The sequence below is a fragment of the Drosophila obscura genome, unplaced genomic scaffold, assembly GCF_018151105.1.
Source record: "Drosophila obscura isolate BZ-5 IFL unplaced genomic scaffold, ASM1815110v1 contig_30, whole genome shotgun sequence".
In the NCBI taxonomy this organism is placed as follows: Eukaryota; Metazoa; Arthropoda; class Insecta; order Diptera; family Drosophilidae; genus Drosophila; species Drosophila obscura.
In genome coordinates this window covers 1,357,923-1,381,666 of record NW_024542818.1, presented here as the reverse complement: position 1 = coordinate 1,381,666, position 23,744 = coordinate 1,357,923, and the positions used below count along the sequence as shown (strand labels likewise).

Here is a 23,744-nt window from a genome sequence, read left to right as displayed (position 1 = left end):
ACACACAACGAACTCTGTCCATAAAAACAAATTTAATTGCAAGCTGTCACACACACACACACACACCCCCCTATCCGTGGGAGAGAGGCAGTCTCTTGAGGATGGGTCTTGAGGATGAAGTCGAAGTTGGAGTCAGACCTCGAGTAAGAGTCGGTGGTGTCGGGGTCAGACCCAGACCCAGGCCCATCATACTATACATATGCTTGGGCAGACAAATGATGTAAGTTTTTTTTGGATAAGCCATCTATTGCCCATCTCTGTGGTGCCTCTCTCTCTCTGTGTTGACACTGGTAGGCCCAGGCTTCACTTGGTGAAAACTTTACAAAGCTCAAATATTAAATATTTGCGTGAGCAAGTCTCCATCCGTCCATCCATCCGTTTGTACATCTGTCTGACATTTTTGGTTTGGACAGGCAGCTAATGAATACCTTACACATGTCGGCAAACAAACGCAAATAATGTCAATGGCTGCAACAGCCCCGCGACTCTCAAGTGGCTCTGGCTCTGGCTCTACGTCTGCCTCTGCCTGTCCTGTCCGACTCTCAAGCCCCAACTCCGTCATGCGTCAGAGTGAGAGACTGGCTGAATGCTGATGATGATGATGAGGCGGCTGCTGATATTGCTGCTGCTGCTGCTGCTGTGCCAGTTTTCAGCACAAACTCCACTTCCAGACTGACTAGCAATCTCTGTATGTTTGTCAAAGAGTTTTCTACACGATTTGGCCGCGTTTTAACCACCAATTGGCATTGAAGCAATTAACATTAACATGCAGCTGGAGCTGGAGTTGGAGTTGCGACTGAAACTGGAACGGGAACGGGAATCGCGATGAGTGTTCGTTCTCTTATGTCGATTTAGATTTCACAGATTTTTCTGATATTTCCAGGAATCGTGTGGCCGCCTCGTACCTTTCTGAATATTCAGCGCAAAAAGCAGCAGCAGCAGCAGCAATAGCAACAACAAAATATAAAAGTTCACATCATAAATCTTAAAGTGTCACGAATCTGTCTGCAAAAAAAAATCATTCATTTGCCCTACAGTATGCTCTCTCTCTGTCTCTCTTTCTAACTCGCTGTTCCTCCCCCACTCTGTGACACATCCCTCTTTCTCTATCTCTCTCCCTCTCGTTTACTCCACAAAGGGAAGCCGCACACAGACGACGTGCCATGGTGCTTCCCCCCACCAGCCCCAACAGCCACACAGCAACAGCAACTGTAGCCGCCTGAGTGGAATTCTAATTTACACTAGACAGCAGGCGGAAAAACTCTGTTCCTGAGAACTGACTTCTACTGCATTTCGATTGATTTTCCCAGGGGGTTTTGACCCTGATGGGAACCTCATGTATTTGGAGGGTTTTCCTTGAAAGAGATCTGAAGGAAATTTTGATTTTTGTTCAAGATATGTGCCTAGAATTTCTTTATCGATCAGCGGTCAGCATAACTCTAGCATCAATCGTTGCCTCGTTTTGTGTACCATTTTCTGGCATTCTCTTTCACTTGTGCATCCCGAGTCGAGCAATGGGAAACAAGGACGTGCCTATCTAATTCCCCAAGGAATTTCTCCTTGAATAATTACCTCAAAGCTTTCTCAATGATTTTCTTATGATCTTTACTCTATTACACCCATGAATTATGGGGCTCATTAATGTCCAAGGGGTTTCCTTTGCTCAAATATCAAATATCCCATGAAACATGATTCCCAATAATATCGTAAGAGCCATTTCCTTCCCACACGAACACATGAGCACAGGAAATATCTTCCAATTAAGTTTCATTGACTTTCGCCTGGAAATCTGTAAGTCTGTAAATCTGGGAATCATTTCATTGCCAGCTTAAAAGCCATTTCAATATCTTTTGGCAGATCTAGGACAGATACTGGATACCGCAAACTATGCTGGACAGTGCCCTCCTGCCACCTCCTATTGACTTTTGTTCTATTTTCTATGGCCAGAGTACGAGCAAGAGCCCAGAGTTCTCGGCTCTTGGTTCCCAGTTCTCAGCCACAATGCAAGTGCTGTTCGATGTTGTTGCCGCATGTTTCCTTTTAGCCAAAGTGGCAAATTGACTGACATGCATTCGGGCCGACCATCCAACCATCCGACCATCGATGGGATGGAGCAGAGCAGAGCAGAGCAGAGTGGAGTAGAGGAAACGTCCAACAGTCCAACGGTCTTAAAGGCTTAACTGCTTCGTTCCCAGCGCCACTCGGTGGCTGTCTGTCCGTCCGTCTGTCTTTCTTTGGTGTTGCATTTGCACATTTGCATATCTGCTCGTAAATATGGATGGGCCGTCTCGTGTGAGAGAGCCATCCGCTGGCTGGCGAGGTCTCTGCAAAGTCTATGAACTTTTTGCCAGACAAATTGAAATGCCTGATTTTCGAATTCTGATTCTGATTCTGATTCTGGTTCTGGGTTCCTTTTCTCTCTCTCTCTCTCTCGCTTTGGGCCCATTCCCATGCATTACATTGACATTAAACCGATGAGGCTTTGATTCTAATTCTGATTCAGTTTCAGATATATTGCAGATAGTATTATGGTTATGGTTATGGATACCAAGCTCGATCCCCCCCAACACTTACTTGCGTTCCGGTATGGTGCTGTAGTAGAGCAGCAGTGTGGCAAGCTCATAGCAATTGAGGCCGGCGGTCGCCACACAGGCCGCATCCACGCTCACAAGTGGGTCGCCTTGGAGGGTGCGTGTGCCTGCAAAAGAAGAACAGATGTGGAAAAAATTCAAAATCAAAAGAGATCTCAGATCTCAACACTCCATCTCTCAATTGGTTCGCCCTGGGTGGTCGATAATGTGCGAAAAACTGTGTGCGAATTAATTGAAAAGCTCCTCCCCCCCCCCCCTCTCTCTCGCTCTCTTGCTGTGCCAGCGGCAAATTGCCTCTTTTTTTTTTGTTTGCGGGTGGGGGCGATTCCAATTTATAAGCAAATTTTGTGCAGTTTTCAGTGAAAGTCTAGAATTAAATGGAAAGTTTTTTTTTGTCACCTGTGGGACACTCACCTGGCAGATAGACGCCGCTGGTCAGCAGTTTCTCGGGCAGCTCCCCAATGGAGCTGGGCGGCAGCAGCTCCGTTTCGCAGGTCTCTAAAAAAACCAAAAACCAAAGCAAGGCAAAGAAAACGGGTGAGAAAACACATGAGAAAATATGAATGGATGGATCGGATGGATGAATGGATGGATGGGGGTACCACGTATATGGGTTAATTGGGTTTTAAACGCTCGTCGACGAAAACCTTGAAAACTCGTTCAGGATCTGCGCCGTTTGCATAATAATGTCATTTGATTAATTTTGCTGCTGCCACTGGGGCAGGCAGCCGGCTGCAGCCTACAGCCTACAGCCTATAGCTTGCTGCTCCTGCTAGGAAGGAGGCGTGGTCTGGGCACAAAAAAAAAAAAAAAAACAGGTCCATCATAATTCATTTCACGGTGTCCACCGACTTTCCCATGCGACAAACAAAAAATATTTCCACATGATAAATGCGGCACATTTCAGCGTCTGCGAATATTCTGCTGCCAACCATCGCTCTGAACAACCTCACTCGGGGGGCCACCTGTTGGTGCCACTGCCACTGGTGGCACTGTCACAGAGAGCGAAACCGAAACCATATCCGGGGGCGGGAGTCGGGAGTCGGGAGTTGGGTGTGGTGGGGGGTAGGGGAGGCCTGAGCATTGTAATTCGATATCCCGACCACAGAGACCTGCAGCAGCCCCCGCATTTTTGCGGCTGATTTATGCCCGCTCGCAAATTGCACCCACACCCAACATACTCGTAGTAGTCGGTCGTTCGGGGTTGAACGCATTCCAGGGCACAGTGGTGCAAGATATTGGCATTCATCAGAATAAATATGTTGAGAGAGTAAAGGAACGGAAGTTCCCCGTAAGACTTATCGAGTAGCATTTGAAATAGCCCTGACTGGATGTAACAGAAACTTCTGAAAGCTGCTTGTTCAGTGAGAATTCATGCGGGTGCCAGTCTTTTATGTACAATTTTATGGATGGGAATGTTTGAACGAAGGAATGCGGCTCTAATATAGGATTTAATGGGAAACAATAAAAAGGATATCAAAGAAGAGAATATTTAATTATGCAGTGGATTTCGAGAGAAAGATAATCTTAACGATGCAAGAGAAGCTTCATAAAAGTATTCCCAACTGGAATAATTTATGGAAGAATTTGTCATATTACCCTCAAGTTCCAAGCTAAGCCCGAGAGCAAGCAAAATGCACCACAAGGCTTAAAAGGTTGTAGCTTATCCCTACAAAGAAAAGAGCTGGACGAAATGTGAGATAAGAGGGGTAAATGAGTGACTAATTGTGAGAGAGCGAAAGGAACGGCCATTCCAATGCATTGGTATAAAACTCCCCTGGAAACAACACGAGCGAAATGAGGCAGGCAAGAGTCGAAAGAGCCTGAGAGAAAGGGCGATTGATCGATCCCTTATAATGTCGATGAGGAATGGAATCGATTCCATTGGAGAGCACATTGAATGTGGGGAAGGAAATATCACGTGTTGTCCCAAAAGGCAACGCTCACAGCGAAGATGCAGAGTCAGGTGAGCATAGGCCACTGGAGCCGCAGTTTCTCTCTCACTATCTTATACTAGTAGTAGAAGATCCGAAAGGTGTACAAAATCAAAGCAATATTTTTCATACCATTTCGAACCACTGTCTGGGTCCGTGGGGGCACACACTGCTTTGGTTTCTCATTTAATTTTCATATTTTAGGCTTTTGACAAATTAAAAGGCATTTGCACCGGTGTCGCTGTGTCTGTGGCTGTCGCTGCCCCTGCGGCTAACCAGAGTCTCGCCGGATGCCGTGGGCGGCTGTGGCTGCTGCCGCTGCTGGTGCTGCTGCGGTTTCATTACGGGTGGACATTTGTTGGGGCAGCACTCCATATAGTCTAGAGCTTAGACCCAGAAGCTTCTGCGGCTAACGGTGCCCCTTTCCACATCCTCGCGGATCAATTGGTAAAGGGCCTTCATGCGATAGTGCAGCACCATCAGCACGATGACCATAATGAATGTGTAAATATAGGCATTACACAGGACGAAGATGACCCAGCCGGGAAACATAGCACCCACACAGCCCTGCTGGTAGATGTTGTCGTGGGTGACGGTCTTGTTCCGATAGCAGCTGTCCGGCCCCGTTCGCTTTGGATAATTGTAGTCCGAGGGCCCCAGCATACCGCAGCATTTGTACATCTCTTCGGTGTCGCCTAGCTGATTTGTGTTGAACATGTAGACCACGCTGAAGATGTCATAGAGATCATGAAACAGATACGTTCCCAGCCCTAGAGGGCATACACCGACAACAATGAATATGCCCATCCACTAGAGGGAGTAGTAGGTGGATCGTTCATTTATAGAGAGAGAGCCTTAACTTTGATCAAATGCTCACCAATTCAGAGTAATTAAACTTGACCCTGTACACCAGAATGGCGTCCACAATGAGCAGAATGAGGCTAACCATCTGCAGCAGAACCATCACCGCAATACAAGGAAGGTAGCTAAAGTGCACGGGTATACTCTGTATAATGTATATATTCTCTCGTGCATCTTCCAGATAAATTATCTACCATTGGGGGGATATTCAGGCATTCACGGCAATGTGCAGTATTGAAGCTTACCAAAACGAGTATATCTATGATAATGCAGGCCCAATAATAGTGTCGCGGCAAACACTCAAATCCCCAATTCAAAGGCATAACAACTGAGACGAAACTCCTTCCCCTGCGCTGCCAGTTTCTATAGACATCTTTGACGCTGAGAGAACAGGATACTGGATATCCTAGATACATGTTTCAGAATTTGGGACAGCCAACGACTTAGCTTGAGAGCATCGCCTGAATCGTTAAATTGAATTTAATGTCCGGGGCAGCATTTATGAATAGAAAATATATCAAATTAGCGCTAAATTTGTGGCGCTATCTGACTTCAAAGCTCGCCGTTTTGGAATGAGCACAAATTTGACTCCATCTCGGGCATTTGGCTGCGGGGCGTTTAATTGAATAGTTCAGGCCAGCATTTGCATACGATACTAGTGCAGTCTGAGCGAACGGTCCGAGCGGCTTCGAGAGTAAAACAAATAAGACAAATCACGCCCAGAAATGGCTAGCGATAAGCCACGAACTGGATTCGAGTTGCGGGCTCTGGCTCTCTGTTGCAAGCGAGTACAAAAAAATATCTATCTTGCTGAGCAATTTCTGTTGCTGTTGGCTATTTTTTTTTTTTTGTGGTTTTCATGGCTTAAACGTTGCGCATGCGTAATGCAATATTACGTATACGTACCCAAAGATCTTTCAGCGGCTCTTCCGCTGCTCCCGCCTCCTACGCCGCCATCGCTGGGCTCCTCATCGCTATCGATATGCGGAAAAGAGTTGCCCAAACAAAACAAAGGCAATGCCGGGGATGTGGATGATGCCTCACTCTTCTCGCTGTGGCTGCTGCTGCTGCTGCTCCTTTTCTTTGTGTCGCTGCTGCTGCTGGTGTTGCCATTCTGATTGTTATTATTGTTGAGCAGCTCCTCTCCGGCACTCGAGCTGGAGCTGGAGGCACTGCTCCTATCGCTCACATTGCTGTTCCCCGACGAGGTGGAGTTCATGCTGTCCTGCCTGTTGGTCAGACGCCGCAGCATGTAGCGGTTGTTGAACAGTTTGTTTTTGGTAATCAAATCGCTGCGCCTCAGCGCACACTTGGGTGAACCGGCAATGCTGCTCGGATTCCCATTCGTGTTCCCATTATTATTATTGTTGTTATTGTTGTTGTTGGCCTCATCCAGTGGCATTTCCTCGCCGTGTGTTTGGGGTGGCAGCTGCATCTGCATGTGCAGCTCGTTTAGTGACACGCGCTCAATGCTGCGCTCCACGCTCACCAGCAGATTCTGCAACAGTTGCGGCAGCTCGCCGCCATCCGTTGTGGCCATCATCATTGATGCTGCCGTCGCTGCCGTGGTGGACATCTCCAGTTGGTGCAGGCTCACTGGCAGTGCCAGGGGATTCGTATGGTCGATGCAATATCTCTGGACGCTCTCCACGTTTGGGGAGGAGCGCCAAACAGCATAGAGCCGTAGTGTGGCCTCTGCGTTGTCGTCGCTTTTGTCGTTTGCGGCTTCTGCAACGGGGAGTAGAGGAAACAGAAAAGAGTGCAGCGATTAGTTGTGTGATTGCTGTGGCAATAGTGGTTAAATGAATGTGTTTCGATCTAATCTTGGCTTGTAGCGCTCCGGATAAGAGTTGCACAAAGCTAAATGCCACTGGAAGGAGTGAACGAGTGATCTATATTTATTTCTGTGGATCTTGTGGTGGTAATTGCTGGGCTTTCAGCAAAGATATTTCCTTTCAACTTCTTCAAAAGATCAAAGAATCTAAGAGCGCTATATTTTAGGGTTCCTTAATGCACTGAAATGTCATGGAATATGGCCTAACACTGGCGAGATATTTAATGAAGATATATTTGATCATCTTTTATATCTTAAGCTGGGATTTCCTAAGTTTCCTAATTTTTCTATTTATTATAAAAAAAAAAGATAAAGGAATTAAAAATTGATTAATGGAAAAAAAAGAAAGGAAGAAAATTAAATGTTTTGTTTTCTGAAAATTTTGCATTATTAATTTTTCTTTTTAGATGGAGTTAATCCTTCGATGAGCACAGAAACTGTGCTCGGATTATATATCGGACCATATATCTGAAAACTCCAAATAAGTTCAACGAATTGCTTATTGACATCTCTCGTTATTATTCACAGAAAATCAAAGAAAGCAAAGGTAGAAAAGATAAAAAAGGTTTTCCCTAAACATTCTAGCCCATGCATGGCTTCAAATTGAAGCCAAAAGAAGACTCCCCATTCAAGTGTTAAATTATGATTAAGGGGTTGCTTGGCTAAGTATAGTCCTATGGGTTAGAGATACTTGGGCTACAAGGGATCGACCCACTTACCCAATTCGATGCACAGATACAGCTCTGCGGGACGAAGTGCGTGCGCAATCTCAGCGTCGCTCAGCTGCAGCACCAGCGCTCCATTGGGTGTTGCCAAAGGCCAGCCGGCGTGCCATAACCAGGACTGCAATACGGATAAATGGATGATAAACGGTGATTGAAGGCAAGCAAAGGCAGTCGTAGAGGTAGAGGTGCAGGCAGAGGCAGAGGCAGAGAGATTAAGTAACGAAATCATTTGCAAATTTTTATTATTACAGCGATTACATGTTTTGGGGGAGCATAAGAGCGACCAAGCCAAAGAGTCTGAGCCAAGTGGCTGAGTCTGAGTCTGAGTCCGAAAATTATGCAGGCCACAACACCCGCAAGTGTTAAGCTGCAAAAAAGGAAACCAAAGCCGTGGAAAAATTGGGGGAAAAATGCGCGAGGCTTAGACTGTCTGTCTGTCTGTTGGTCTGTCAGAGCCAGGGTTTCCCACATATATATATTTGTCTGTGGGGGTCTCAGTCTGCGGCCTGACTGTGTATCAGAGATGTGGCCACAACTTTGTGGCATGGCCCGGCCAGGACCAGACAAGAGCTTCAAAAACCCAAACACGGCAATAGGCGATGGAAAATTATAGATAAATCATGCAAGTCAAACTTTTTTTTTTTTTTTTTTTTTTTTTGGCAATTTCTGCTAATTTTTGGTTATTACCCTTTCAGCGTTTCAGCCAGAAAAAAAAAACAGCAAAAGCTGAAAAACGCAGATTTCACCCCTACGGGAATGTGAAATCGAATTTTGAGACTCGAACCTCAGCCAACCACCCCCCGACCCGCCCTCGCTTCAGACCGCGACTAGCAAAACCCTGTGCCACTATTAATTGTTGCAAAGCAAGCGCAAAATGTTGCCATCGCATTTTGGTTGCTAATTTGCCAGATAGATTTCCTTTTTGCATTTGATTTTTCGATTCGCAAAACAAAACAAAAACAAAACCAAAACCAAAAAAAAAAGGTGCGCACACTGCGCACTGGCTGCTTGATTTATGGCTTGGATTTCTGGTTGATTTTATTGGTAACAAAGCGTTTTTGGGCTTTTTTGTTGCACATGCCACAGACCAGAGAGCGACACAGACCCCACAGAGACAGCAGAGATACAAAGCAGCAGCAGCTGCAGGAGCAGAGTGGGGGGGCAGACACACTGAAGCATAAATCAATTGTTGTCGCACAAGAGAGAGAGATAGAGAGAGACAGAGAGAGAGAGGGGTGCCGTACCCAACGAAGAGGGTCGGTCGGTCGGTCGCTATCCATCGATATCCATTCAAACAGAAAATGATCAATTTTGTCATTTGATCAAAGCCGCAGAAACGATCGATTCGAACCGAATCGCAACGATCGCAACGCATCGTTTACAATCGATTGAACAAAATGATCATCGCCGATCAACCGAACCAAAAACCACACAACGACAGTCTGCACTTCCTCTGGCGGAGGCTTCACTGTCCGTCGTTTCCCACTCCTCTCCTCTCCACTTCTCTCCTATCCTGCCTTGCCCTGAGTCTCAGTGTTGTTTTTTTTTTCGGGTAGGTATAAATATCGTATCGCTGTCGCCACATGCTAAAATAATGATTTTTCGTAACATTTTCTGCTTGATTGCCCCCGCTCTGCCACATGCAGCACAAGCAGCAGCTCAAAGTGCTGTGCTTCCCCATCTCTCATGCTCCCTGCTCCCTGCTCCAAAGTCTCCATCCAAATCTGTGATCCAAAGGGGGTTCTAAATCATTGGAATCGGTTACGTTTCAGTTTCATCGTCATTGACCCAAATGCGCGCGCCGCTCGGACGCCGCTTGTCATTGTCATCGTTCGAGTTCTCGTTGTCGTTTGTCGTTTGTCTGGGATGATGATGGTGTCGTCGTCGCCTACAATGGAACGGAACCAGCCCCGAAGCATAGGCAGGGGCACAGGCAGCAGCAGCAGTCCCTGGCCAAGCTCCCAGCTCCACTCAGCAGTCGTCTTGCTGATCGATCGCTTGATGTTACGTTTTCGATTTTCTGCTCTGAATTTCTGCTACATTCAATGTCAAGTCGCATTTATTTTCAAATTCTTTAGAGATACTCTAACTTGGGTCTTGAATTTTTAGACCGAACAGAACACTTTATCCCTTGCTATAATCTCCTCCAAGTGGATATCTTAAAATATTTAGCTCCTAGAAACATATATAATCGATTTTGAATCAAATATTGATATTAAGCTACTTGTATGCTGAGGCAATAATTAACAAAAACTCAAAGCTGTACTAAATATGCCTCAATTATGCACCCAAATCTTTATATATTCATATTCCTTATTAGTTTTATCGAATGATTCATTGTATACATGCGAATTTTATTTAACCCACTGAACTTGATCATCAGCTGGAATATAATGCGTGCATTTCCTAAGAACATGAAATAAATATCTCAAACAGCAACAGAAAAAAGGGAAACACACAAAAAAAAAGCCAAAGCAAAGCCTAAAATAATTCCCAGAATTCTAGAAATCCAATAAAAAATAGAGTGTATGAAAGCCATCACCATCAAACGTATCCCAAAGATACAAAAGTAGCTTTTTTTGTTCTTGTTACCGCATTCTGATTGTTTTTTTTTTTTCATTTTTGTTGTGTCATTTTCGGTTTGTATACAATTTGTTGTGGGGCGACAAATTTCCGTTCCATTGGCGGCTTTTCGCTTTTGCCTTTCGGCTTTTGAGTGCTTTGGCGAATGCCTTGCCCCTCGCTGGAGGCCATAAATCTGCCGCTGGGGTTCAGCTGGTTTTTTTTTATTGTTGTTGTTGTTTCGGCGAGGATTTGTCTGGGTATCCTGGATGGATCAGAGCGTGTATATATCATTCCATCATTCATACGCATTTTTTATATTTAGCAGCCCATTCCCACGCCTTTGATGTTGAAAACTAAATTACCGACCAGCGCAAAAAAAAAAAAGGCCATCAACAGGCAGGCACAGGCAGCGTCAGCGGACAGCAAGGGGACTCAAGCGGATCGACAGACGGACACGGCGGCCTGTGTGTATGAGTAATCAAGCCGACATGGAATGGTCTCTGGGCATTAGCATATATGCAGATACACATACATATGTATGTACATATATGTATATTGCTCGTATATCTGAAGAAACAGCAACAGAAAACACATATCCCGGCGCGTGTGGCGCCCCAGCCTATGCCAATTATTCAATGCGGGTGCAGCCAACAGTCGTACACGGATTCGGATTCGACTCCAAAGTTTGGGCACCGGACCACCGTGGTGTGGAGTCAGAGTCAGAGAATTACGCATGCAAAAGGCGCACACAGGGCGTTGCACACACGGAGTTGCGGACACACCGGCACTTGGCTTGTTTTGCTTAATAATTTATAGTAGAAACGCATAAAAAAAAAAAAAAAACAACTTGTTGGCCGCTGGCCTAAGTGCCTGACTGCTGTCTGCCACTTTGGTGGCGACTCCACACTGACCATTCGTTTCGGTTATTGGCAATCATTTCAGCAGAGTATTTCTCTTAATTTCTCAGCTCTAACAATAATTAATTTGTTGGGAAAAAAGGGCCACACCTGAGCCCAAGAGAGCGCCCCCTCCGGCAGTCGATAATTATTACCAGCAAGGGGGTATACGCTGGGAGGGGCATGCCGCCGCGACCTCGGCCTTTGGGAGGTCTCCAACATTTCGCAGTTGCCGCCGCAAAAGAGAGAAACCGTTTGCCGTTTGCCGTTTGTTTTTCTTTTTTTTTTGTTTGCCAAATCGTTTTCGATGGCCAACAATTGATTTCGCAGGTTACTTCATCTTTCATTCAATCGATTGCCAAATGGTTTGTTGCGTTTTTGTTTCATTCATTAAAATATTAAATTAAATTTGAAAAAAAATCAGATAACATTCTTCGTAAGAGCCATTAAGCCTTGAAGCACCTGATGAATCATTTATGCTGGAATTTATGTAGAAACTGATTAACGGCAAAGACTGGTATACAATTATTTAATAGTGTTTTGCAACGGGTATCTCGTAGTTGAGGAACGTAAGCCTTTAGAATGGTTTTAGTAAGTGAAATCTTTGCAAATCCTTCGAAATCTTTAATTGAGTTCTCTTTTGGTTTTGCTTGGGATTTCGGGAAACAGCAGATAAAATACCAACTGCCAGTCTCAATGGAAAAGAGCTAGCAATGGAGAGGGTAAGAGACATTATAAATCATCCCTTCACAGCTAAGCCACACTGGCAGAGAGAGAGAGAGAGAGAGAGAGGTGATTTCTATTACAATATTTTAAATAGATACTGAAAGAGAACGCTGCAATACTGATTAAAGTAAAGTGATTAATTTTATATATGGTTTAATCCTTTTTTATTGTAATGTTTTCCCCTTTTAAGGGTACTAGGAAATATCTTAACAATGTTTCCGACAAGTATTAAAATTGTTTTAAGTTAATATTAGCTAAGAAGTCTGCCAATTGAGCTAAAAGCCCCCTCCAATGATAAGTTTACAAATAAAAAAATAATTATACTCCAATCCGAGTGCTCAGCTCGTTAGAATGTTTTTCTCTTTAAATGTGTATTTTTGCGAATTATTATTCGTTTCCTCGAACATCTTAATCTTTCTGTAGAACTTCCTGCTCTAATTCGAATTCCTCCTTTCATCAATTAACACTCCAGAGATTCACCCACTTCTATTTATAAATCCATCGTTAAATCCATCTTCCGGCACCATTTACCCTGCAAAATCAACAACAACAAAATGTGCCAGTTGCAACTGCCACATTGTGGTGCAGAAAAGTGAAGAAATGATCCCGGGGGAAGAAAAAAGCTTTGAACTTTTGCACTAACAAAGCGGTTCACATTTTTGTTTTTGTATTTATTGCGACGTCACATTTCCGCTTGATCTGCCACAGAGAGCGGCCATCAAACGGCGTGGCATGTCATCGGCACCACCATCATTCCATGCCACATGTCCATGTCCATGTCCATGCCCCTGCCCATGCCACAGCCACAGCCAGTCATTCGATGTGGCCACACCTACAAATTGTTTGTGTTTCTTGTTTGTGTGTGTGTGTTTGTGTGTGTGGCGGGGGCGAAAGAGGGCTCAAGATATAAATATATATATGTATGTATGGGGCATGCACCATATGCATATGGCAGAATTTTTGCACTGTTTTGCGATCACATCAGAATCAGAGAGGGAGAGGGAGAAAGAGGGAGCTGCTCCAAAAATAGATCAGGTCTAGGCTGTCATGCATGCTGCACGGCCGGAATGTGCCACAACAGCAGAACGTTCTGCAAAATGTTCTTGGAACGTCTGCCTGCCACGCTGCCTGCCCCCTGCCACACTGCCTGCCCCCTGCTTGGAAGGCCCCTTGCAACAAATTTTGTTGTTTTTGCATTTTGACAGCTCTTTCTCCCTCTCTCCCTGTCCTTCTGCAGCTTTGGGGCACAGGAAGTGCCTCCTCATTGGGTGTTGAAATCCTATAGGGCGCATAATGCATCCAGAATCATCAGAGATCGCCATAGGATCTGATGCCTGTCACATTTAGAGGCAAGCAGAGCCTCCTTAAGATAACAAAAGACCATTCCGTTCCGTTCCGTTTCGATTTCGTGTGGCAACATCAAAGCCATTATGCTGAGGCAAGCACAAAAAAAGAAGCTGTTGCAAGTTACATCAGCAGAAGACACACAAACACACACACAGAGAGAGGTAGAGAGAAAGAGTGCCTCGAAGGAGGGGGTAGAGACGACTCCTCTCAATTACGAGAGCAATTGTCGATCGAGTAACAGCAAAAACCGGTACCACAACTGATGTTCTTCTGGAGACTGGGCTCTAGAGCTCTGCAGCCACTTTCCACGTTCCGTTCACAGCTGATCATGAACTTTGTTTCGTAAGGGGGGACCGGGGGTGGGGGGGGGCAGCAAAAATCAGCTGAAAACGAGTTTTTATGGCATAATAACAGAAAACGACGCCACAACAAAAACAACAACAACAACAACAACAACAATGATGATGAAGATCTGAATCTGATGTGCTTGCTGGTTGAGTGTTTTGCTCTGCTCTTCTCTTTAGCTCTATCTGTATTTTTGTATCTGTGTATATTTGTATCTGTATATCATTCTATCTGTAGCTGTATCTTTCTCTACCGGTGTATCTGTAATTGAAAAAGTTGTTAGCCACATCAATTCCAAAAACGTCCATAAACTTGTTAATGCATCGACAAAAAACGCATTAAAAAAAAAAACCACACCAATAACCGTAGAACATATCTCTTACCCTGCCCTGCCCTGCCCTGCCCATGCCCTCTCAGTCTTTCTGCCGAAAGGGTATTTCAAAGGAAATATCCAATAAGGAAGTAAAAAAGGAAAAACGAAAAACGAAAAACGAGTAGCCAATATTCGTTTTTCTATTCTTTTGATGGTTTTTTCGGTGAAAATTCTAGGAAATACTTTTTAGCTGAGGCAAAGCCACGAAATGTAATTCTGTTCTGCTACGTAGTGGTGGTGGAAGGGTGGTAGAGCGCCATGCGGGGAAGGGAGGACTCTGCCACAACAAATCGAAATAAACTTTATGCACGTAAATTTTTAATGAGCCCAGCACGAAGTCAATTTCAATGCTAATCCGGCGGCGGCCAAACAGAGCCAGAGCCATAGCCAGAGCCCTGGTCTTGGACTTGGACATCGTGGACATTCAGGAGTCGGTGGCGACCACCACAGAGAGCCAGACGACCATTGCCACTGTCCCCTATACCCTGCATGCACCCCCGGCACCCTGCCTTTGTCGCCTGCTCTGTGCTGCACATGTGCCCTTAAGCCACAAATCACGAAGGTGGCGCAATCTGACATCCTACTCAGAGGTGGGCCCTCAGGCCTCAGGTGTGTTTTCTTTTGTGGCCAAAGAGATCTCAGAGAGTTACGCTTGAACTTGACAAATGCACAAATAACGTGATGCCGAAACGAAATCCTGGCTGGCTGACTGGCTGGCTGGCTGACTGGCTGGCTGGCTGGCTGGCTGACTTGGCTGGCTGGCCGGCAAACGCGAACTTCACAAACTGGTAGATAATTTATTATTGAACCATTTATTAGAGCGTGTCGCAATAGTCGTCGTGGCGGGGATGATGGGGAGTTGTGTGCAGCTGTCTGTGTAGCAGCAACAGCCAAAGTCCACACAATTGTCGCCGCTTTGGTCGCCGCTTTGGTGCGCTAGGGCTTGTCAGTCATTCGGATTTGACGGCTTCGTTTGTTGGCTGCACTGCACAATATTTATAGGGTAAAAAGATACTATTTGGTTTGCTCGAAGCGTTCCAGGCAGTCGTTTCCCACGTCCACAACCACCACCACATCCACATCCACATCCACGTCCATGTCTGGGCTCTGGCTATGGCTCTGCCTTTTGTCTTTGTCTACCTGTTGGCATTGCAGGAAGCATTCACCTCCCGTTGAAGTACACGCACACCACACAGAAACACAGCTACAGCTACAGCTACACAGACACTTAGATACTTGTATCCAAAGAAAGCAAAGACAATGTACATCATAATAATGAGGATAATCACGATGATGAACAGACAACAAGAGCCACAGACACAGACACACAAACAAATACAGATATAGACAGCACACACAACAAAAAATAAGGAACAACAAAAAAAAAATGTATCTGTATATGTATGTGCGAGTGTCTGCGGATTTGGTGTCTGCCACTTGATGAGCGAGCGCCTGCCTCATACCATTCCATTCCATTCCATTCCCAATCCTCCCCAGTTCCCGTCCAAACGGCGACTCATCGCCTGCGGGGCCTGGCGGCTTTTGTGCCTGGGTTAATTACTAAGCGAATCACACACGCGCCTGAATAATTCAAGGCTATCTTCTGGATGCGCTTTGTATCTATTGCCAGCTGCAAGTATCTGAGGTGCAACTGAAACGCCTTTGAAACTTAATCTCTGGGCGGGTAGGGAGGTAGATGGCGTTTATGACTAAGTATTTTATAATCAAGTGGCAAAACTATCTGTATCTGTATCTGCGCTAATGTATCTGTGTCTTTAACTGCTTAGTGCTTTAGCTGGCATTACGCAGCACATTGTTGGAGTTTTTCTTTATGGATTGCCAGACGACACTTTGAGGAATGTCTTGTCGCTTACAGAACTACTATCCATAAGATACATTTTCATGACTGGCTTTAACGGACAACAAAAAGTGATGGGAGATGGCAGTTGGCACATACAAAAATGCCTTAAAAAAGTTTGAAATATCTTTGAGAGTGAGGGAAAAAAATCTTCTTCTTAATAATGATTAAAAAATAATTACAAATTTGTTAAATATTTAACAATAAATAATATAAATCTCAGGAAGAGTAAATCTTCGAGGTATTTTGAATGTATTTCTTTTTGTTTGAGACATTTTTTCGAGTAGATTCTGGCCCATCAACCCAAATGTTTCTTTATGAAAAATAAATTATATTGAAATATTACATTTTATGATGAAATTCGTAAAAAAATTATTTTTCTTTTGCCAGTTGCTAAATTTCCAGAAATAGCGTATATAACCAATTAGATCTGGTCATTCTTTTATTTGTTAGTGATATTTGTGCTTTAGGATTTATGATTTGATATGTTAAACCAATAAAAGTACAAAATCTCAACAGAAAGTGGAGGTCATTAGGTGCAATACGTTAAAATATAAAGAGTCCTACGAAGAATTCCTTTCTAAAATGATATTTCTATTTAAATACTTAAGAAGTACATAAAAACTTCAAGAACCCTTCATACTAATTCCATTTCAAAGGATTCTTTGACGATATTTCCACACTTTTAAGTCATTTAGCCACAAAAACGTATCCATGTCTCAAAGTTATCTTCTTGAATGTCAAATATATCTGTCAAAATAAAAACTCCCATCTACAAGTCCTCTTTTTTTCTGCATAATAAAACCATTGAAAGTATGGATTTTATTCAAGAAACCCCCCACTCTATACACTCCACTCCACTCATTTGTGAACCCAGTCACATATCATCATCCGTACGCGTATCCTGAAATGACAACTTCCTTCCCAATGCTCGTGTGTGTGTGACTGTGCCCAAGGAGTGTATGATGATGTGATATGTGATGGCCATTTGGTCATTCAAGCACGTGTTCGAATGTGCCGAATGCACTCAAGGAATGAATGGAGTTGCGAATGCATTTTTACAAGTTATTTTATGCAAGCCATAAATATGCACTTTACACTTTTGCACACAAGCACACACAAACACACACACACACACACATTTCTCTCTCTATCCTCCATGTCTCTGGAGTCTCTCTCAGTCTGTCTGTCTGTCTGTCTGTCTGTCTTTGCGCTGGAAAAACAAACAGCAAATGCCTTTGCCAGATGCTCTTAGTTAGACCAACACAAATATGTATAGTATACGAGTATAGTATGTATCCCAGGCAGTGGAGAGAGAGAAAGAGCACCCAAGTGGAGCCTCCGGAGACCACTCCTGGGGGAGGGGTGGAGGTGCTGCTGCTGCTATTGCTGTTGCTGTTGCATACAAATTATGTACAAACATGTTTTGCAGAAATGTTCAATTCATTATCGCTAACAAATGCCGATCATGTTGTGTGTTCAAAAGCAAACACACACACACACACAGCAACAGTTCAAAGCACTTTTCTGCAAATTATTGCAAACACAGATCGAAAGAGCAAACTCCAATGGACACAATCTGTGGCTGCTGCTGCTGCTGCTGCTTCTGTGGCTGCTGCTGCTGTGGCTGCTGCAGCGATTGATGGGACACTCCACACTGTTCGCTGGACACACATTCAACTCGGAAGCCCATTGGCCAATGGCCATCGCCTAATCGTAATTGCTGTTCCACTAAGTGATATGCCGTGTTGTTGTTCCCTCCGACGAAAATTAAAGTTCACTTCGAAAATCCGACTGTACCTCTCCACCTCACTCCACTCCACTCCACTCCACTCCTCTTTATGTGTGTTCCCCCTTTTTTTTTTTGTATTTCGTTTCCACTTAATACACAATTTCCGCTTCCAGAACAAAAAGGGGCAACCCTTCTGCGTTTGCGTTTTCGTTTGTGTGGCTGCGTCTGCGCAGAAACCGAATTAAATTACAGAACGTGCCCCGTTTTGGAAATCTCAGCTATGGAGTTCCATTGAGCAGCAACAGCGGCAGCAGCAGCAGCACCATGCAACAAATTAAAAGGCAATTAACATGCAAAGAGAGGGCAAAGAGGCAGCAGCAGCTGCAACAAATTGCAATCGCTGTGGCAGGTCAAACGCACACAGAACGCACACAGACATTTACGACTCCTCCAAATCAGCTGCAAATGTGGCTGGGCTGCCTGGGCTGGCTGTCTGATTGATTCAAATATACTCGCACTCAAGTAGCAAGTAGCAAGTAGGTCACGCAACAGCCGAGCAGCACTTTATAAACTGCCTCCCACAGATGTGCGCACACAGTGCGTATGCGTTACGAAAAAAATTATTATAAATTACACTTTAGACACACACATTTATGGGGTCCACGTCCACGGCTCACTCGGCCACTGATAAGCAGCGTTAAGAACCATTTTATGGTCATGACTAGAAGTCTTAGAAGGGGGCGCTCAAAGACAGCGCACAGCAGACAGCCCACACTTGTACTTGTACTTTTTTGTCATTGACTTAACCACGAAGCCCCTTCTCTGAATGTATGTGGCAGCAGCTTTGAGAGAGTGGTCTTTAGATTCTAACAAAACCGCGTGGGCTGCACCGAAGGACGCTTCCGCTGGCCTTTCTGCCCGTGGCCGCTGCTGCTCTGTGTGTGTGTGTACTAAGTATGCAAATTGCCAATCGAGTGGAAAACAATTGATTTTTAATGAATTCTGAGGTCAGGGTCGTCGTCGTAGTCGTCGTCGCTCCACACACTCGACACTTGACAATTATTGGCCATAAATGTTACGTTAACGATCTTTGGAAGGAAAGATCGTAAGATCGTGGAGCGTAAACCAGAAATCAGATACGAGTATTACCTCCAGTAACTAGTGGTGCTGCATAAAGGGAATCCAATACGGAATCCGTTGATTTATGTCTTGGTTTGTCGTTAATTTTCTATATAACAAAATAGATGCTCTATAGATGCTGGCGATATTATGGGCACTTTTTATTTTTCTTTTGCTTTTTATTTTACGATTATTCCTCTTTTTTTGTTTTATTTTCTCAAAGATAGTAAAAAAACATCACAACATTTGAAGGCACACTCTTTTTTTCAGTATAAAGCGTTTTTTCTAGGCACTAGATATATTGCATTCATTCATTCATCACTTGGGGGATATTCAATTCAATATATTTGCATTTTTTTTTTGTATTTCTCCGCGAATTTCTTGGGGCCGCTTCGATAACTACACGAATACACGAAGACGAATACTCTGAACGTTGAACGTTCTGCTATCGGTTCCGCACACACGACTGCGCGTCTCAAAATCAAAATCAAGTTTAACTGAGCTCCGCCAGACCGCAGATGGAGCGAGCGTTGGAGCCAGGCAGCGGCAGCGGCAGCGCGTTGCTGCTGCGCCGCTGTAAACTTAACAGTCTATAAAAACGTTTTTACGTACAGTGGGGAGCAAAAGTGAGTACATACTCAGTATCACCGACTTTCGTCGCCCATAACAGCTAAACGCATAAAGCAAAGCAAACCAAATATTTTTCATATATCAATTACTTTATTCTTAGAAAATAGGTAATAACAACAAAAACAGATGGGAGCTTACATTGAGAGAAATAAAAACCAAAACAACCGCAGTACTCAGTTTTGAACTTTTCGTCTATTGCACTTTTTTTCGCGCTCTCAAGTTTTTTATCAGCAAAAAGCTTGAGATTTAGAGTTAAATCCTTCTTTTTGTGTTCTTGTCATACATACTTTAATTTGACGTGCTCTTAAAAGCGGTGCAGATTTATTGAATTTACTAAATTTTTTTACACTTTGTGCCTGAAAATGAGAAAACTATTCTTGAAATTGAAAATAGTGTTGTGTGTCTTACTAATAGTGGCTGTTCGACACGTACTATTGTTAAAAAGCATGGAATTAGTCAATGGTGGTGATCAGAGTGCAAAAGAGGCGTAATGTTGTCCCCAAACAGCAAGCCAAGGCCGCCCTAGAGTAACAGACCAGAAGCTAGACTTATGATTTCGGAAATGAGGAAAAATAAGTTACTAACACCAAAAGATGCTTCTATGGCAATAAACAAAAATGTTAGTCGCTCGACAGCCAGAAGAGCGCTTCACAACTTGGTACATTGCAGCCGTTAAGAAAAAAAAAACCAGCATTGTCGGAAAAAAATGTCAAAGCAAGGTTGAAATTTGCAAGGGAGCATAAAAATTGGACGAAGGATGACTGGAAACGCGTAATCTGGTCTGATGGGTCAAAATTCAACCGTTATCAATCGGATGGAAAGCAGTATTGTTGGCGTAGGCCCGGAGAAAAACTGCAAGACCATGTTAAGCAAACTGTGAAACGTGGCTGCGGCAATATCATGGTATGGGATGTTTTACATGGTGGAACGTTGGTCCTCTAAAAAAAATAGATGGGATCATGCGAAAAGAGGACTATTTACAATTTAGCCCATCTCCATTCTTGAAAAATGTGCCTATTCCGAAGCATAAATTACTTTTCAACAAGATGGGGATCCGAAGCACACAGCGAAAATTGTCGAATGGCTAGGGAATCAAAGTTTTAAGTTGATGGGTGGCCAGCTCAAAGCCCGACCCAACCGATTGAAAACCTATGGTCAATCGTGAAACGACGGCTAGGGCAGTACGAATCAGCCCCATCTAATTAGGCGACCCTGGGGCCGTGTACAGATGGAATGGAATCGTATTCCGAAGACATTATTGGACTTGGTAGGGTATGCCAAAGCGTATTATAATGTCATTTCTCATAAGGGTCTATGGACAAAATATTAAGTTTAATTGATTTTCTTAGATGTTTGTAAAAAGTTCAAAACTGAGTACATGCGAGTTGTTTTGGTTTTCTATTTTTCTCTCAATGTAAGCTTCCCATCTGTTTTTGTTGTTATTACCTATTTTCTAAGAATAAAGTAATTGATATATGAAAAATATTTGGTTTGCTTTGCTTTATGCGTTTAGCTGTTATGGGCGACGAAAGTCGGTGATACTGAGTATGTACTCACTTTTGCTCCCCACTGTATAAACTCTCAACTGTTGTTGATTATGTTAAGTTACGAGATAGAGAGAGAGACGAGTAAATGGCATAAAAACCCGAGAGTGCAGAAAAGACAGCGACGTTAGCAAGCGCTGCAGTTAATTTCGACCTATTTTAACAGAGGCTGTTAGCTGTTACAGCGGCATTGCTGTTACCAGTCACATTGGAAATGTAGAAGTGGGATGGATATTGATGCAGTTTATTGATTGCAGTATAATGACGAAATTATATGCCAGTGAAAGATATTACTTATGAAAGATATTAATTGGGGTTTGTTCTAGCCTTTGAATGTTCTTTTGCATATTTTAAACTTAAATATTAAAGAAAAATGTATTATTCGGGCAAATGATATTTTGGGCAGCTGAAGGGAATTTGGGATCAATGCATGCCAATTCTGATACAATTTTAGGGGTTTACTTGACTTTTCATTCCGTTTTTCAAAGCATTTCCCATTCCAAGAATAAATGTTTGCAAATGGCCTCAAGGGCCTCAAGGGATTACTTAAAGGGCTCCCCTTAAGTATTCCAACAATTTATAGAAGGAAAACCAACCCAAAATCAAAGTAAATTTAACTCCGATTTAAAGAACTTCATTGCCATGGCAGAAAATTACTCCTCAACGGCTAATTCCGCTGGCAACTGCTGGCTGGTAAATGATATATCTTTTACTCGGATTTCCACACAGATTACTCTCTGCTCTAGGACCCCGTCCTGCTGCTCTGCAGATTCTTTACGACAATGACGACCACTTACCTCGCCAATTTGATGAGCGGCGCGCAGCGTTGTGGCAATTTGTGCAAATTTGCATAGGAAACGCTGCTCGAAGCGCTGCAAACAGCCATCGAAGGAGTAGTCGAGCCGCTCACGTGCCTGCTGGATTAATATCGCACGCGTGCGTGCCCAGTAGACGGGATAAATGTGCGACAGATGGCTGTCAATCAGATGGGCCAGCATGCCGTCCACATCCACATCCACATCCATATCCTCGTTCTGCCTCACCGTCTCCTTGTCTTTGACGTCAGCCTGCAATGATGCAAAAAAGGGGGTAAGAAAAAGGGCGCCCAAATCTTCCTTGTGGCTGCTTGCGTACCTCAACAAAGTCAGCGACAGCGACAGCGCCAGCGCCAGTCAGCGGTATGGGATGCATTTCCACTTTGTGGACCGCCTGCTGCTGCTGCGCCCTGAGACTACAGTCAATGGGTTGGGTGTCCGCATACGCTGTGGAGGAGGCATCATCTGAACAACAATCCTCCTCCTCCTCCTCCTCCTCCTCCTGCATCTCTTCTGCCACATCTATCGCTGTGGCTGTCGCTGTGGCTGTGGCTGTGTCTGTAGCTGTCTCTGTGGCTGCAGCTTCATTCCTGATCATTATTATCGTGGTGGTAGTAGTAGTTGTCTTTGACTGTGGCTGCTGCTGCTGACCCGTTAAGCGTTGCCTGCATTTCTTAAGATATTCGCGAACCCGCGATGTGCCGCGGTTCAAAGTTGCCACAGCGTTGTTGCTGTTGCTGTTGCTGCTTGTTGCTGCAGTTGTTTCCGTTGTTGCAGGGTATTGACAGCACACATAATTAGCATTTGTTGCCACCACTGGATCCGGATCCTCCTCCTCCTCGTCCATGTCAGCGTCCTCTTCCTCATTGCAGGCTATGGGCGCTGGCCTGTTGGCCTCGTTCCTTGCGTTGGCCATTCCCGTGCTTACCTCCTCCTGGGGCACGCTCGTGTGTCCCACTGGGACATCGATTTGCGTGTCATTCAACACCAAGATCTCGCCCAACTGCTGTTCCTTCGTTGTCTCCTCCTCCTTCTTTTGCTTCTCCTCCTTTTCTGCTAATTTTGGGCTTTCGGTGATCCCTGCTTCTCCTCCTACCGAAGGTGGCCCTGCCTCAATGTTCGTGTCGTCGGCCTGCAAATAGAATCGAAGCGGAATAAAAAACAAATAGCTATAGACACGTGTGAAATGAAGTTCAGAGTGTGCCAGAAAAGGGTGAGGTACGGGAACTGTAGGGTGTGTGTGTGTATCTGCCAGATACACAATTGCCGCATTTCAAATGGGCCAAAGTTCTTTGGGCTTCGGCACCGCATGCAATGGGGCACGGCCCCCCGTGCCACCGCATTAAACACAATTCATTCGGTTGCCCAGGGCAACGCAGAGGGGGCGCGGACGAACGACACAGAGGAGGGTTGGCAATAGAGGAGTGACAGTGGGGCAACAGAGGGTCGGGGAGAATATCAATGGTATACTGTTCTCAGAGAATTGTATAAATTAATAAATTAAAGCGAACAAAATGAGATCTAGAATTAAATTCTTAGAATTTCATAAATTTCAAAAGATGGATAAGAAAATCACAAGGAAGTGCATTGAAATTTAAAGTTTTAAAACTCAAAACAAGATCTACAATCCGGGAATAAGCTAAAGCATGCCCATGCCCATGCCAACATTCAACACATTTCAAAATCGAAATATTGTCACTAGTTTCCAATAAATATGATTATACTTTTAAAGGAACTCTTCTAACCTTAACCCATGTTAATAATGGTCCCAAAATGAATATTAATTTATTGTAAGATCTATTTCTGCTTATCTTTTCTTATCTAATACAAATTCTTTTTTTTGTTTTCG

The 23,744-nt window shown here is 44.1% G+C and overlaps 2 protein-coding genes across 4 annotated transcripts in view; both read right to left on the bottom strand.

Moving 5' to 3' along the window:
- Positions 1 to 23,744, bottom strand: part of LOC111068805 — a 63,347-nt gene that overhangs the window by 27,190 nt on the left and 12,413 nt on the right. For all 3 annotated transcript variants that reach the window (XM_022358540.2, XM_022358537.2, XM_022358539.2), the window contains exons 2-7: positions 22,215 to 23,027; positions 21,878 to 22,147; positions 7,940 to 8,063; positions 6,293 to 7,114; positions 3,006 to 3,089; positions 2,575 to 2,698 (exon numbers count right to left, since the gene is read on the bottom strand). In XM_022358540.2, coding sequence (XP_022214232.2) covers positions 2,575 to 2,698; positions 3,006 to 3,089; positions 6,293 to 7,114; positions 7,940 to 8,063; positions 21,878 to 22,147; positions 22,215 to 23,027 — 2,237 coding nt within the window. The remainder of the gene's footprint in view (positions 1 to 2,574; positions 2,699 to 3,005; positions 3,090 to 6,292; positions 7,115 to 7,939; positions 8,064 to 21,877; positions 22,148 to 22,214; positions 23,028 to 23,744) is intronic.
- On the bottom strand, positions 4,647 to 6,193 carry LOC111068808. The gene is made up of 3 exons (XM_022358544.2): positions 5,632 to 6,193; positions 5,403 to 5,576; positions 4,647 to 5,335 (listed from the first exon to the last, which is right to left on the bottom strand). The coding sequence occupies exons 1-3, from the start codon at positions 5,800 to 5,802 to the stop codon at positions 4,913 to 4,915; spliced, it is 768 nt and encodes a 255-aa protein (XP_022214236.1). The 5' UTR covers positions 5,803 to 6,193; the 3' UTR covers positions 4,647 to 4,912.

Coding starts and splice junctions, on each gene's coding strand:
- LOC111068808 (XM_022358544.2), bottom strand. CDS start 5,802: ATGTATCTAGGATATCCAGTATCCTGTTCTCTCAGCGTCAAAGATGTC. Junction 5,577..5,631: donor TCATAGATATACTCGTTTTG/GTAAGCTTCAAT, acceptor CCCCAATGGTAG/ATAATTTATCTGGAAGATGC. Junction 5,336..5,402: donor AGTTTAATTACTCTGAATTG/GTGAGCATTTGA, acceptor TACTCCCTCTAG/TGGATGGGCATATTCATTGT.